Source organism: Anomaloglossus baeobatrachus, chromosome 12 (assembly GCF_048569485.1).
Source record: "Anomaloglossus baeobatrachus isolate aAnoBae1 chromosome 12, aAnoBae1.hap1, whole genome shotgun sequence".
Lineage (NCBI taxonomy): Eukaryota > Metazoa > Chordata > Amphibia > Anura > Aromobatidae > Anomaloglossus > Anomaloglossus baeobatrachus.
In genome coordinates this window covers 1762452-1776164 of record NC_134364.1, presented here as the reverse complement: position 1 = coordinate 1776164, position 13713 = coordinate 1762452, and the positions used below count along the sequence as shown (strand labels likewise).

General features: G+C 48.9%; 1 protein-coding gene across 3 annotated transcripts in view; it reads right to left on the bottom strand.

Moving 5' to 3' along the window:
* TTLL5 (tubulin tyrosine ligase like 5) overlaps positions 1 to 13713 on the bottom strand; it is a 137445-nt gene that overhangs the window by 28626 nt on the left and 95106 nt on the right. For all 3 annotated transcript variants that reach the window (XM_075330067.1, XM_075330065.1, XM_075330066.1), the window contains exons 11-18: positions 13326 to 13433; positions 13171 to 13252; positions 13032 to 13093; positions 12892 to 12953; positions 12712 to 12807; positions 12178 to 12269; positions 12040 to 12102; positions 11854 to 11963 (exon numbers count right to left, since the gene is read on the bottom strand). In XM_075330067.1, coding sequence (XP_075186182.1) covers positions 11854 to 11963; positions 12040 to 12102; positions 12178 to 12269; positions 12712 to 12807; positions 12892 to 12953; positions 13032 to 13093; positions 13171 to 13252; positions 13326 to 13433 — 675 coding nt within the window. The remainder of the gene's footprint in view (positions 1 to 11853; positions 11964 to 12039; positions 12103 to 12177; positions 12270 to 12711; positions 12808 to 12891; positions 12954 to 13031; positions 13094 to 13170; positions 13253 to 13325; positions 13434 to 13713) is intronic.

Genomic DNA, 13713 nt, shown 5'->3' with positions numbered 1-13713 from the left:
TAAAGTTACAAAAGTGGGGGACTGACCCTGACTGTTACTTGGTATGGTGTTCCTGCTAAGCAGTGAGTTTAAGTTGTACTCATTGGTCTTGTTTTAGTGGATGTCAGTGTATTCTTACCTAGGAATTGAATATACTGGGGAAAACCCTTGATTTTAGGCTTAATCATTGAGTATTGATGTTCTGGACGGATTTGTTCAAAGAAGGTGTATATAGTGTGAACAGAGGTTACTAGTACATGAAGTAAGAGATAGTGAGGGTGAATTTAGTATCTATCACCCACGTGACACCTCTTCCTGGTAGGACAACCTGTCAAGTTATGGTTTGTGGACTGAGGTTTAAATTCTATGTATTCTGTGGATGTGTATAGTCTCTGGTCCAGAAGAGGAAGTGGATTACGGCATAGCAGACATCCAGATTGACGTGTTAGTTTAGGTCGTGTACCCTTTTTAATATGGGGTCTAATCAGTCCACACCTGTCAAGTTAACGGCAGAAGAATTAGTAAGCGAACGAGAAGGAATGGAAAGATGTTTTGTTAAACAAGCGAGGGATCTTGAAAGATAAAGATCTCCTTATGGATGCTGAAGCATGGTATAGAACGTCAAAGGACGTTAAAAGATTGGCCTGGAAAGAGGAATAGGATGGAGATAGTAGATATTTCTATATTGCACCAGCTCAGAAAATGGCTCCTCAGGAAGTGGCCAAGCCCATTAGAAAGCAATGCCCACCACCCTATATGTCATCCTCAGAGGGTTGGACTTGTGTAGTTTGTCCCCCTGCCCACCAAACGCCCTCCCTAGCCTGCCCAGACGTCATTTCAGGTTGGGCCGCACCTAGTTCCCTTTTCCAGCCATCTTCAGTCCCAAGGCCACTGGCCTATTTGTTGCTGGAACAACAGAAGCCACCGAGGGGGGGCAGGAAGATGACAATGATTTAACAATGATCCACCCCACCACCAACACTGTCCCTAGTAGAGGTAAACCACAGGTGCTGTCCTTATTTGAGGACGTCAGGCCACACATGGCATCGCACCATTATTCCGATAGTCCCAGACAAGAACGCCCTAAATATGTGACATGGAAGCCCCAAGAGGCTGCAGTCCTTGTGAAGGAACACTGAGATATATACACCTATGAGTGACTTGTCATCAATAATTGATGTTTGATACCTTGGACCTGATGTACAGGTGCAGTGTTAAGGAAAAAGTGGGTGAAAGAGCCCTGACTGTTACCTGGTACGGTTTTCATGCTAAGCAGTGAGTTGAGCGTTGTATGCGTACTCACTGGTCTTGTTTTAGTGGATGTCAATGTATTCTTACCTAGAATTGAATACATTGGGGAAGACCCCTAAACTTTGGTCTTAATCGGAATTATTGAGTATTCGATAGACCGTTCTCATGGAGGTGTATGTATATCGTGAATTCTCTCTCTGACATAATATCTCATATATAGTTTTCCCTGAAAGATGTTTTCACCCAGATTAAAGCTGGGGATTCTTTCTGGCCAGTAATGGAGCCAGGTTTGCAGTGAGGGTGTATGTACCTTATCACCCAAGTGACACTGGAAGATGTTTTATGTATAATGTACGCAGTTTTTGGTGTGAAACACCGTAGGAGAGAAAAAAAAAACAAACAAAAACAGGGAAGTGTTAGTTTCCATTTCAGTCCTGTGAATGAAATTCTGTGAAGTTTAGTTGTAAATGACACACGTATGTTGAAATGGAGAATTCTAGATGAGAATTGATGAGTAATTCTGAATCTAGCAACTGCACTATGTGTATTTTACCTGTCTGTGAACATAAGAAACATAAGCACTGTGTCCACGTAAGCCCACCCCATTATTCCTGTTCTGAATGTAGATTTCTTTCTGTCACTCAGTGTTTTACTCAGCCCTGGGTGGGGTATGGTATGGGGATATTATTGCAGGGTCTGACAGGAGATAGGGATACGCTGGAGGCTCGGCCCTGACCACCATCAGGTCTACCGTCGAGATGAGGGCGAGTACAGGGTCCCTAGTTACAGGGTCAGCCCAGGGGTCCCTATATAATCCATATTCCCAGTGACAGATTGAATACCTCCTGAATGTAGATGTCACAATACATGTCCTCCGCCTGGACCCCCCCCCCCTTCACAATGTCACAATACATGTCACTCCCTCCCAGGACTCTTCAGACGCCATTTTTGGCCAACACCTACTTCCTCTTTTAGCGGCTGTTTCTTATCGGTAATTATCTTTAGTGGACGTTTTAACTCAGACACTACATAGTTCATCTTTAGACGCCATTTTAGTCCAGCCGACACCCGGTTTATTGCTGACATAGCAGGGACTGCAGAGGGGGGAGACAGGGACCTGAAACACACACTCCATTTTTGGTAATATATGCAGTTTTTTCTCCATTGTGTTCCCACTCATGAACCTTAGCAGAGGTTATTGCTGATAGTCCTGTGTAAACCTTTTCCCTTCATTTTTGCATGTTTTGTTTTTGCTGTATCTAGTATACAGTCTAGACCATATAGACTGCTCACTATTAGTCCTGGTGGACAGTGAATATTTTTCTGCCTATGGCAGTTGCTGCTTAGCCTGGTTTTGAGATATTTTCACTTGTATGTTATCCTGCCTGGTGTCTTGCACAAGAGTTCCCTGATAGAGAGGGTGGAGGTTCATGTGGTCCCAAGGGGACATTGATCTTCAGGAGTTGGTATATATTAGAGTTTTCGTTGACAGCACCCAGTAATCCTTTGTGTCTTAGTTTGCAGGGTCTGACAGGAGAGAGGGATACGCTGGAGGCCCGACCCTGACCACCATCAGGTCTACCATCGGGATGAGGGAGAGTGCAGGGCCCCCAGTTACAGGGTCAGCACAGGAGAGGTAGAGTAGATACGCTCCACTGCTTTTTCCTAGTTGTTTAGATGTAGTCAGGGGGTGCTGCTTGGTAGTTTCCAAACCCTCTTGTGCTCTTTTCTCTTTTCCCGGGGTTTTAGGGAGTCTTAGTTTTTAGAATTTCAGTGTTCTCCTGACCCCAAAGTTACATCCATTGCTCTTTCTTACAAACCTGGGTATAGTCCTTTGTATCAGGTCTCCGAGAGCCCATATGCAAACAACTACAGCTGGTAAAGACCAAGACACCCTCCTTTAAGTGGCAAGACGTATGGAGATGAATCTAGCAGCTTACAAGATCACCCCACATACAGATGAGCTACAGTCACAGTCACCTGAGTTACAGTCACAGTCACCTGAAGAGTATCATCACGTCATCTCCAGCCCAGAAGTCATTCTACATGTTTGCCATGGAAGAAGATAGCAGCCCTTTGAACACTACTCAGCCAGATTGAACACCTACCTAAAGCACCAGTTGAAGATCAGTGCCCGTATGACATCACTGCTCCCTGACAAAGTCACCATCTCTCGGTGTGGGGTCCTTAATCCTGCTGAACTTCTCCCTCTTCCAAGGGGGGAGTGTCCCACCTCTGACACCTTGGTGGAAGAGGTAGTCGACTCTGGCATAGCTGAAACTCTGGATTCGATACCCTGACTTAACACCTTTGGACCCTGACTTAACACCTTTGCGGATGGATCAAGATGTGCATCAAGAAGACGGTTCCACATGGGTATGGTGCTGGTAGCAGAAGACGCTGTGCTGATAGAGCAGTCGCTACCCGCATGCCTGTCTGTGAAGAAGCAGATGTATGTGCTCTCGCTGAAGCCTGCAAGATGGCAGCCAGCATCTACTCTGTGGAGGACAAGAGACTTGATCACTGCCAATGGAACTGTACGCCGCCATGAGGCCATAGAAGAACGGATGGAAGCTTTGCTATTGCCAGACAGAGTCGCGGTGAGCAGGGTTGAGGCCTACATTGGAGGAGTCAAGGGAAGCAGTAAGAAGTGCCCTCACTGACAGAACATCCAAAGAAGCCCCAAGACCACTTACGAGAGAAACAGTCAGTCAATCTGTGCTTTTCGAATGACCCAGATGTGAAGAAGAAAGGAAGGATGGAAAGTCTTGAGAAAACGTTGTCCTGACCCTACAAGAGCAAGTCCCAGAAGAAGAAGAGGACTGAGATAGGGTGCAGCTGCGGGCTCCCGGAGACCATAGAAAGTGGCTAGTGACCTGCTTTCACTGCCATCCAAAGAGATATGGCAGGCCTTAGACACAGAACTGACTCTACACACCCCATACCAGCCACAGAATAGAGGGAAGGTTGGGAGGATGGGGCAGTGTAGAAGGCAAGGGCATGAGAGTCTTCGCTTGAATTGTTCAGTGTCAGACACACCACAGCAGGGACCACTAGGTTGAGACCCTATGAAATCCTGTTTAGAAGTACCCCCAGATACTTCAACTAAGCTTGTTGTTTGTTTAAAAATTTGCCTAATACACGTTTTTGAGTTTTCTCCTCCAGATCCAGCCAGATCTAGATTTCTTCTCTTTTCTCTTTCTCTCATTCCTCTTTTTCTCTCTCTTCTTTTCCTCTCTCTTTTCCTCTCTCTTTTCTCAATCTTTTTCTCTCTCTTCCTCTCTTCTCAATCTTTCTCTCTCTTTTTCTCTCTCTCTTCTCTCACTCTTTTTCTTCGGACGAAGATCCATGTTTTCCACTACAAAGATGTCGGACCTGCCTGAGACCAGGAGATGGCTGTCTTCCCTCTTCTATCCGATACTTTGTGCCAGGACGATGATATCTAAGCATGTGGACCAAAAGACGACTGTGCATCCCACCTTTGATGATGTCCCACCATCACCGCCTAAGGACTGAGGAGCATGAGACTCTGAGAGAAACCAACCCTGATAAATATTAGCCCATTAGAGGACTACTGCCACGTTCCCCCTTCCTGAATAACGTGTGCCAGCGGAACATAGCCATGAGAACAGTCTAGAGAATACGGTCAGGATCTGGCTTCCTATGCATAGTCTGTTGGGTGGGAAGATTCATCCACAAGGGATGGGGTATCTCGTATGTGAGTGAGGTAACCATCGGCAGTAGGACAGATCAATAGACTCGGGAAAAGTAAGGAAAGACTTTTTGGGTATCTCCAAAGGGGGGACTGTTATGGACAAGATTATCATTATTATGAGTATATAGGAGTTACATGGAGATATCCATAAAGAACAAGATTTAAGATGTTGTTTGAACTGTACCCCACATATCTCTTGGCATAAGACTCAGACAGACAGTCTGGGCTATTCTTGTGACCAGTGAATCATGCTGACATTGCTTAATATAAATGAGGAACCAAGCACATTACAGTAAATTGTATATCACAGAATAAGCTGTATCTAGTTTATCCAATAGGAGACGTGTTACGTATTCTTGGCACCTAGCCAATAAGGTTATATATATTTGTAACACTTCCGGAAATAAATCAGTCTTACTTTCTATTCATATCTGAGTACGTCTCTCTGGTGTGAGTGAAAGAGAGGGTAATGCATGCTACCACGAGTGACTCATAATTTGGACTGCAGACAGTTTAAGAGGGATGCATGATTAGATTGCATCAACCTAAATTACGGCCTTATCACACATAGCGGTCTTCAAATATTACCCCTGTCACTGCCTCACATATCCCCCCCCCCCTCAGTTCAAACGGGAGGGTTTGAACTTTTGCCAACATACAGGGACCTCTGGACAGGGCATCCGCATTGCCCTGCAACCTACCAGCCCGATATTCCACAGAAAAGTGAAAGTTCTGCAAGGAGAGAAACCACCTGGTGACTCTAGCATTTCTCTCCTTAGCATTCCTCATCCAGACCAAAGGGGAGTGGTCTGTCACCAGGCGAAAGTGTCGCCCCAGCAGGTAGTAGTGTAGGGATTCCAGAGCCCATTTTATGGCCAGGCACTCCTTCTCCACTATGCTATAGTTCGGGGTGAGTTTTCTACTCAAATAGGTGATCGGGTGCTCCTCTCCATCTACCTCCTGGGACAGAACTGCACCCAGACCCACCTCAGAGGCATCTGCCTGTACTATAAACTCCCCCCAGACCCACCTCAGAGGCATCTGCCTGTACTATAAACTCCCCCCAGACCCACCTCAGAGGCATCTGCCTGTACTATAAACTCCTTTTGAAAGTCAGGGTTGACAAGGACACGCTGACCACATAGGACAACCTTTAGCACCTGAAAGGCTTCCTCTGTTTGTGTATTCCAGTGGACCATAACCGACTTCTTTCCCTTTAAGAGATCGGTCAAAGGCGTCGACCTTCCAGCAAAATTGGGTATGAATCGTCGGTAATACCCCATTATACCCAGAAAGGCTCTTACCTGTTTTGTGGTAAGGGGACGAGGCCAGTTTTGAATGGCTTCAATTTTGTTTACTTGTGGCTTGATAACCCCTTGGCCTATCACATACCCCAAGTAACGGGCTTCTTTGAGACCCATAGCACATTTGTTTGGATTCGCTGTCAGACCAGCAGCTCTGAGCGAATCCACTACCGCTTGTACCTGAGATAGGTGGGTGCTCCAGTCACTGCTATAGATGATGATGTCATCCAAATATGCGGAGGCATACAGTTGATGGGGTTCTAACACTATGTCCATTAACCTCTGAAACGTGGCCGGAGCCCCATGTAAACCAAATGGCAAGATGACATAGTGATAGAGCCCCCCTGGCGTGACAAAAGCGGTCTTTTCTTTTGCCGCCTCTGTCAGCGGCACCTGCCAGTAACCTTTAGTGAGATCGAGAGTCAGAGAGACTGGGACGGGCCCAGTACTTCACATCAGCTCATCGACCCTGGGCATGGGATACATATCAAATTTCGAAACCTCATTTAACTTTCGGAAGTCATTACAGAATCTTAAAGAACCGTCTGGTTTCGGGATCAGTACAATGGGACTGGCCCATTCGCTCGTGGACTTTTCAATAACCCCCAGTTGGAGCATCTTTTTTACCTCCTCCGCAATGGCTTCCCTACGAGCCTCTGGTACCCGGTATGGCCTCAGGCGTACCCTTACTTGAGGCTCGGTGACAATATCATGGTGGATTATGGTTGTTCGGCCGGGTAGGCTTGAGAACACATCCGTATTCCACTGCACTAACCTCCGAGACTCCCGTCTCTGCTGTTTTGAGAGAGAATTCCCTATCCTTACTCCCGATTCATCATCAGGGGACTCCTCCTTGGTTGTTGTTAAGGCACCTGAAGAGGTTAGGTCCAACGTTACGTCAGCCACCACACATTCTCTGTCTTTCCACGCCTTTAGCAGGTTTACATGGTATATTTGCTCTGGTTTTCTTCTCCCTGGTTGATACACCTTATAGTTTACTTCCCCTACTTTCTCCCGGATCTCATAGGGACCTTGCCATTTTGCTAAGAACTTAGTTCTAATACCTACCGCAGAAAGTAAGACACGATACCCCGGTTTAAAAGACCTGATGGAGGCCTTTCTATTATACTGAGTACTTTGGGCTGCCTGAGCATCCAGCAAATGCTCTTTAACAATGGGCATTATTGCCGTGATACGATCCTGCATACCCATAACGTATTCCACTGTGCTTTTGTGAGGGGTGGGCTCCTGTTCCCAAGTTTCTTTAACAATATCCATCAGTCCCCGCGGATGTCTGCCATACAGTAACTCAAATGGCGAGAACCTGGTGGAAGATTGTGGGACCTCGCGGATAGCGAACATTAAATAGGGCAATAACATGTCCCAATCTTTCCCCTCTTTGGAGACCACCTTTTTCAACATAGCCTTCAGAGTTTTATTAAAACGTTCCACTAGACCATCAGTCTGGGGAGGGTACACTGACGTGCGTAGCTGCTTGATCTGGAGGAGTTTGCACAGTTCCTTTGTAATTTGAGACATAAAGGGAGTGCCCTGATCGGTCAGGATTTCTTTGGGTAACCCCACGCGACAGAACATAGCAAACAACTCCCGAGCAATAAGCCTCGCCGAGGTGTGACGCAGTGGAACGGCCTCCAGATAACGCGTTGCGTAATCCATCACTACCAGGATGTGCTGGTGACCACGGGCTGATTTTACAATGGGTCCGATCAGATCCATAGCAATCCGCTCAAAAGGCACCTCTATAATGGGTAAAGGTATCAGAGGACTACGGAAACGGTGCGTGGGTGCGGTCAACTGACAAACGGGGCAGGACTCACAGAACCTCAATTTCTGCGCCGACCCATGGCCAGTAAAACCGCTGAAACATGCGTTCCCGCGTTTTCTCTTCACCTAGGTGCCCACTCATCAGGTGGTTATGAGCCAATTCCAAGGTCTGACGGCGGTACGGCTGAGGGACCACCAACTGTTCCACTATTTCCCCCCGGATTGTATCAACCCGATAGAGCAACTCTCGCTTTAGAGCCATGTAGGGAGTTTCCAGCTTGGCACCAGGCCGCTGGGGTACCCCATCAATTACCTGTACATTTCCACGTCCAGGAGCCAATGTGGGGTCCCGGAGCTGAGCTGTTCCAAAATAATCTGGAGACACATTCAACTCCGGGATTGCCTCGGGTGGCTCAACCTCTCCTGCCATTACCTCTAGGGGGAACCTGGCAGGGTTACACTCTGTCCCTATACTGGTGACCCCTACGGCAGGTATTCCTGAGTCGGGATCGTCCGGCTCAGGGCCTGGTTCAATCATACACCTCGGAGGGCTAGGTTGCCTCCCACATAATGTCCAGAACAGGGGCAAGTCTCTTCCCAAAATAACATCATATGGAAGTCTTTTCATCACCCCCACGTCATGTTGAACCTCTCCACATGAGGTAGCAATGGTGACCCTTTGCATAGGGTATTCACGTAGGTCTCCATGAATACAAAGTACCCCTACTTTATGTCCCGTGGGGTTTTCCCCAGAGACCAAGGAGGCATGTACAAGAGTCACTACACTTCCTGAGTCCAACAAAGCCTCTGCTGTATAGCCATTAACACGTACTTTGCAGAGATGGGGCTCCTCCCCCATAGAAACAGTGCTTACGGCACCATCAGAATGGTCATACATTGATTCCTGGCGAGCGTACCGGCAGTCCATGGGTTCTGATGTGAGTGGGCACTGTGCCATCACATGCCCGAGCTGATGGCACTGCCAGCACATAACAGCAGAGGTGTCCCTGTTTCGGGTGTCCAACTTTGGGGAACCGGGACTCCGGCTGACCTTAGTCTGGGGTTTACTCTCTGCCAGGGCTAAAGACGGGGCAGCACCCGAGGAGGGATGGGAGTCTTTCACCAACTGTGAAGGGGGCGTATCCCTACGGAGTGCCCGCCGTGAAGCAGAGTCACGGACCAACTCCTGGGTAGCTGTGTAGCGTTACACCAAATTCACTAGTTGGTCCAGGGTACCGGGATCCCCCTGTCCCACCCAACGTTGAATGGGGGCTGGCAAAGTCCGCACAAATTGTTCAATCACCACCCACTCGATCATCTGTCCGGGGTTCAAGGTCTCCGGCTGGAGCCATTTTTTCACAAGGTCCAGTAAAACATGGGCCTGTGAACGTGCAGGTTTTCCCTCCACAAAGGACCACTGATTCACTCGCTGGGCCCGGAGAGAAGTGTTAACCCCCATTTGTGCAAGGATCTCACCTTTCAGGGTGCCATAGTCCTTGGCATCCTCCGTGCTGAGATCCAGGTAGGCTTTTTGGGGTTCACCTATCAAGAACGGGGCCACGACATCAGTCCAACGGTCGACAGACAATTTCTCTCGCTCAGCGGTCCTCTCAAACACGGAGAGAAAGCTTCTGGGTCGTCCTCTGCACTCATCTTCGTAAGTGCCGCCCTTACTCTGTCCTGGGCCGCAGGAAGGACTGGATGACCTGGAGTTACCGCTGGGAGCGCGTCTCGCAGAGCCAAAAGCTGCTGAGTCAACAAGCTGTCTCCTGTTGCTGAACTAACGCCCGCTGCAGCTGGACATTGCTTGTTGCTGCTGAGCATTAGCCTGTTGCTGGTGAGCATTAGCCTGTTGCTGCTGAGCATTAGCCTGTTGCTGCTGAGCATTAGCCTGTTGCTGCTGAGCATTAGCCTGTTGCTGCTGAGCATTAGCCTGTTGCTGCTGTGCACTGGTTTGTGCAAAAGCCTGCTGTAGTTGAGCAGTAGACTGGGCCAGCTGCTTTACAAGATCCTCCATAGTGGCTGCTGAGTTAAACTGTAACTTTGCAGGCTTGATCATAAACATGTGGAAACTGGGTTGTAGCCCCTAGCAACCAGGCTGCAACGCCTGCAAGCTTCGTGGACCCGCCGATCAACCGCAAGCAGTCAGTAAAAAAAAGAAAATAAAATATTCTCTTTTTTTTTTTTTTTTTCCAGGGAAGTACATCTTAGGCCATTGCCCTTAGCAACCAGGCTGCCATGCCCGCATTCTCCACCATAATGTGAGGTAGCGGCGTTACTTGGGCAAAAACGTGAGGCAGCAGCGTGTTCACACCAACAGTCTATTTATTGTTGCAGCATAAATAGATCCAATTTCCCACAATCAAAGTCTCTTCCGGATCAAAGCCGGTGCATATAGACAAATCCTTGGTATAAAAAGTCTTGTTACCTTAGGACCCCGTTAACCGCAGGGGTCTTGTTAAGGTTCTCCTAGGCTCACACTCTTGGCCTGTGTTCACTCCACACAGAGCCAGCTCTGCTCACACAGCATGTGGTAGCTTCATCAACCCTGGCTCTCAACTGAGACACCCCCCGATGTGCTCTGCCAGATTTAAACGAAAATGCCAGACATGAGGATTGCTACAAAACCTGGACTGGGAGGAGGGATCTGTCTCCCTGTTACCCTTTGTGCTATACTCCCCGTAATAGCTATAGCAACCTCAGAGGGTTTCCAGACACATTCTGGGAGACACATAGCGGTCTTCAAATATTACCCGTCACTGCCTCACAAATATATATATATATATATATAGCATATATATATATATATATATATATATATATATATATATATATATATATATATATATATAGCATATATATATATATATATATATATATATATATATATATATATATATATATATATTATATATATACACATATACATACATATATATACACAGTACATACCTGTATATTATATATATCTGCATCCTTGCCCCTTCCTGGTATGTATGTCCCCATCCTAGTTTCTTGTCCCCTTTCTAGCATAAATATCCTCTTCCTGGTATATATGTGCCCATCCAGGGACCCCCCCTTTTATATATGTCCCCATCCCGGTTTTTGTTCCTATCCTGGTATATATGTCCCATCCTGGACACCTCCTGGTATGTATAGCCCACTCCTGGGCACATTCTGGTATATATGTCCCCATCCTGGTTTCTGTCCCCTTCTTGGTATATATCTCCTCTTTCTTGTATATATATATATATATGCCCTTCCTGGGCCTCTCCTCATATATTTGTCTACTGCAAAAAGAAAAAAACAAAAACAAAACAAATTGTACTCACTCTGAGCAGCAATACATTTCAGATGGATGTGTGCCCTCCACACATCCTGCTAAAGCAAGGCAGGGACTACAGTCATAAGCCCCCCCCCACCCTGGGCTGCAGTCAGCAAGGCCCCCCCCCACCACCCGGGGCTGCAGTCAGCAGGCCCCCCACCACCACCCGGGGCTGCAGTCAGCAGGCCCCCTCCACCACCCAGGGCTGCAGTCAGCAGGCCCCCTCCACCACCCAGGGCTGCAGTCAGCAGGCCCCCCCCACCACCCGGGGCTGCAGTCAGCAGGCACCCCCCACCGCCCGGGGCTGCAGTCAGCAGGCCCCCCCACCGCCCGGGGCTGCAGTCACAGAAGAAAGAAGGGGGAAAGAACGTGCACAGCCAATCACAGAAGAGGGAAGCGTGGGGACCACGCACAGCCAATCACAGGGGGAGGTGGGAAGTAGGAGGAGGATACACAGCCAATCATAGGCCAAAGACACACAGCAGACATCATACCTCTTCTTGGCGCCTGCCCATGCTTCCTGGCCCTGCGCAGTTGTAGTGACACCAGTTTTCGTTCATACAAAGCTGCATTTAGTGTCAGTCGGGGGTCTTTTGTAGCAGTTCTGTGAAAGATGAGGGGATGATGACACGAGAGACCTCATCGCTGGCACAGGCTCTAAATCGGGACCTTGTACCTACTTGCTGGAGAAGAGCTGAGTAGCCAGCATATGATTCAGAGATGTCTTGTGTTCCAAGAAGGCGCTGTGTGAACATGGCAGGGAATCAGAGGAGGCGGCAGAGGGGCAAGAAATCTGCCTTATCGTACACAGGACTTACCCGTACAGCGCCCAAGTATCATCTCGAGGAAAAACACGGACAAAACCGCCACGTCTCGTCTCCTCATCCTGCAGCCTGCGCAAGACCTTTACCTGGACACACGGAGCGGAGTGTCAGCCAGAGCAGAGAGGGCACAGGGCGCAGGGAGCACAGAGGGCGCAGGGAGCACAGAGGGCGCAGGGAGCACAGAGGGCGCAGGGAGCACAGAGGGCGCAGGGAGCACAGAGGGCGCAGGGAGCACAGAGGGCGCAGGGAGCACAGAGGGCGCAGGGAGCACAGAGGGCGCAGGGAGCACAGAGGGCGCAGGGAGCAGAGTGTCAGAATAGAGGGCCCAGATCGGGCACATAGAGCGGAGGGCACAGAGCAGAGAGCACATGGAGTGAAAAGCACAGAGGGCACAGAGCAGCATCTCAGGAGTATACATGCGCCTGTTATTACTGTGAGGACATCACCCCACAATCTACATAAAGGGCACCACTGTATGGGTGAGGGCTTTACTAAAAAGGTGCCCTGAATAGTGAAAAGTGGACGCACCTCCTCTGTGGACAGTCCCAGGACCCCGCTTCTTCCGGTCTTCTCTTGCCTTCCCAGCTGCAGTCTGGTGTCAATGTCGCTGGCAGACAGGGGGCGCTAGCAATGGACAAAGAAGCCATCATTTCTGTGTCCTCAAATGAGAAAAGGAGCATATTCATGCTCACTACCTTATGAGCTCACCTGTGGCCTGGAGACCCCCTTCTCACGTCTCGTTCCTTGCTGAGGGTCTTGACACTCCAAACCTACAGAAAGCATAGAGAAGTCCTGTCAGTTAAAGCATGGTCTCCGGCTGATGTCTGCAGTTCATCCATCATACTCACCTATCAGGGTCAGCATGTCAGAAACCATACTGGCCTTCACCTTCATATCAAGAGGGGCGTCACTGAAGGCAGATTAGGAATAATAAGTGCCATGGCTGCCGGAGGGGTGGCCGCTGCCAGGGGTGGAGGGGCATCTTACCAAGCCAGGGATGGAGACAGATTGACTTCCAGGAGCCAAGGTCTGAGATTCCCATCAATCAGCACATCAAAGCCATAAAGCTCTGCAGACAGAGAAGGAGGGTCAGTCCACCATGGAGCACCGGCAGGTGCTGCCCTTCATCGCCCCGCACTCACCAAAGCAGTTCCCTCTGTGCACCTGGAAGGACCGGCAGGCTGTGGCTATCGGAAGCTCTCCAGAGATGACCGTCTTAATGATCAGATCCTCCACCTGAGACATGAGTGCTGCAGAGGACAGGGACATTACAGCCTTGAGAGCCACACAGAGAGAGGAGCATTACAAAGAGGTGTGGGGAGGGACCGCCCAGAGAGAGGTATGAAACCTAGGGAGACCGGGAGGAGTCAGAAGAGGAGAGGAGACAAGGACAGGGAGGAGTCACAGAAGAGGGGCAGGGAGGAGTCACAGAAGGAGGGACAGGGAGGAGTCACAGAAGGAGGGACAGGGAGGAGTCACAGAAGGAGGGACAGGGAGGAGTCACAGAAGGAGGGACAGGGAGGAGTCAGA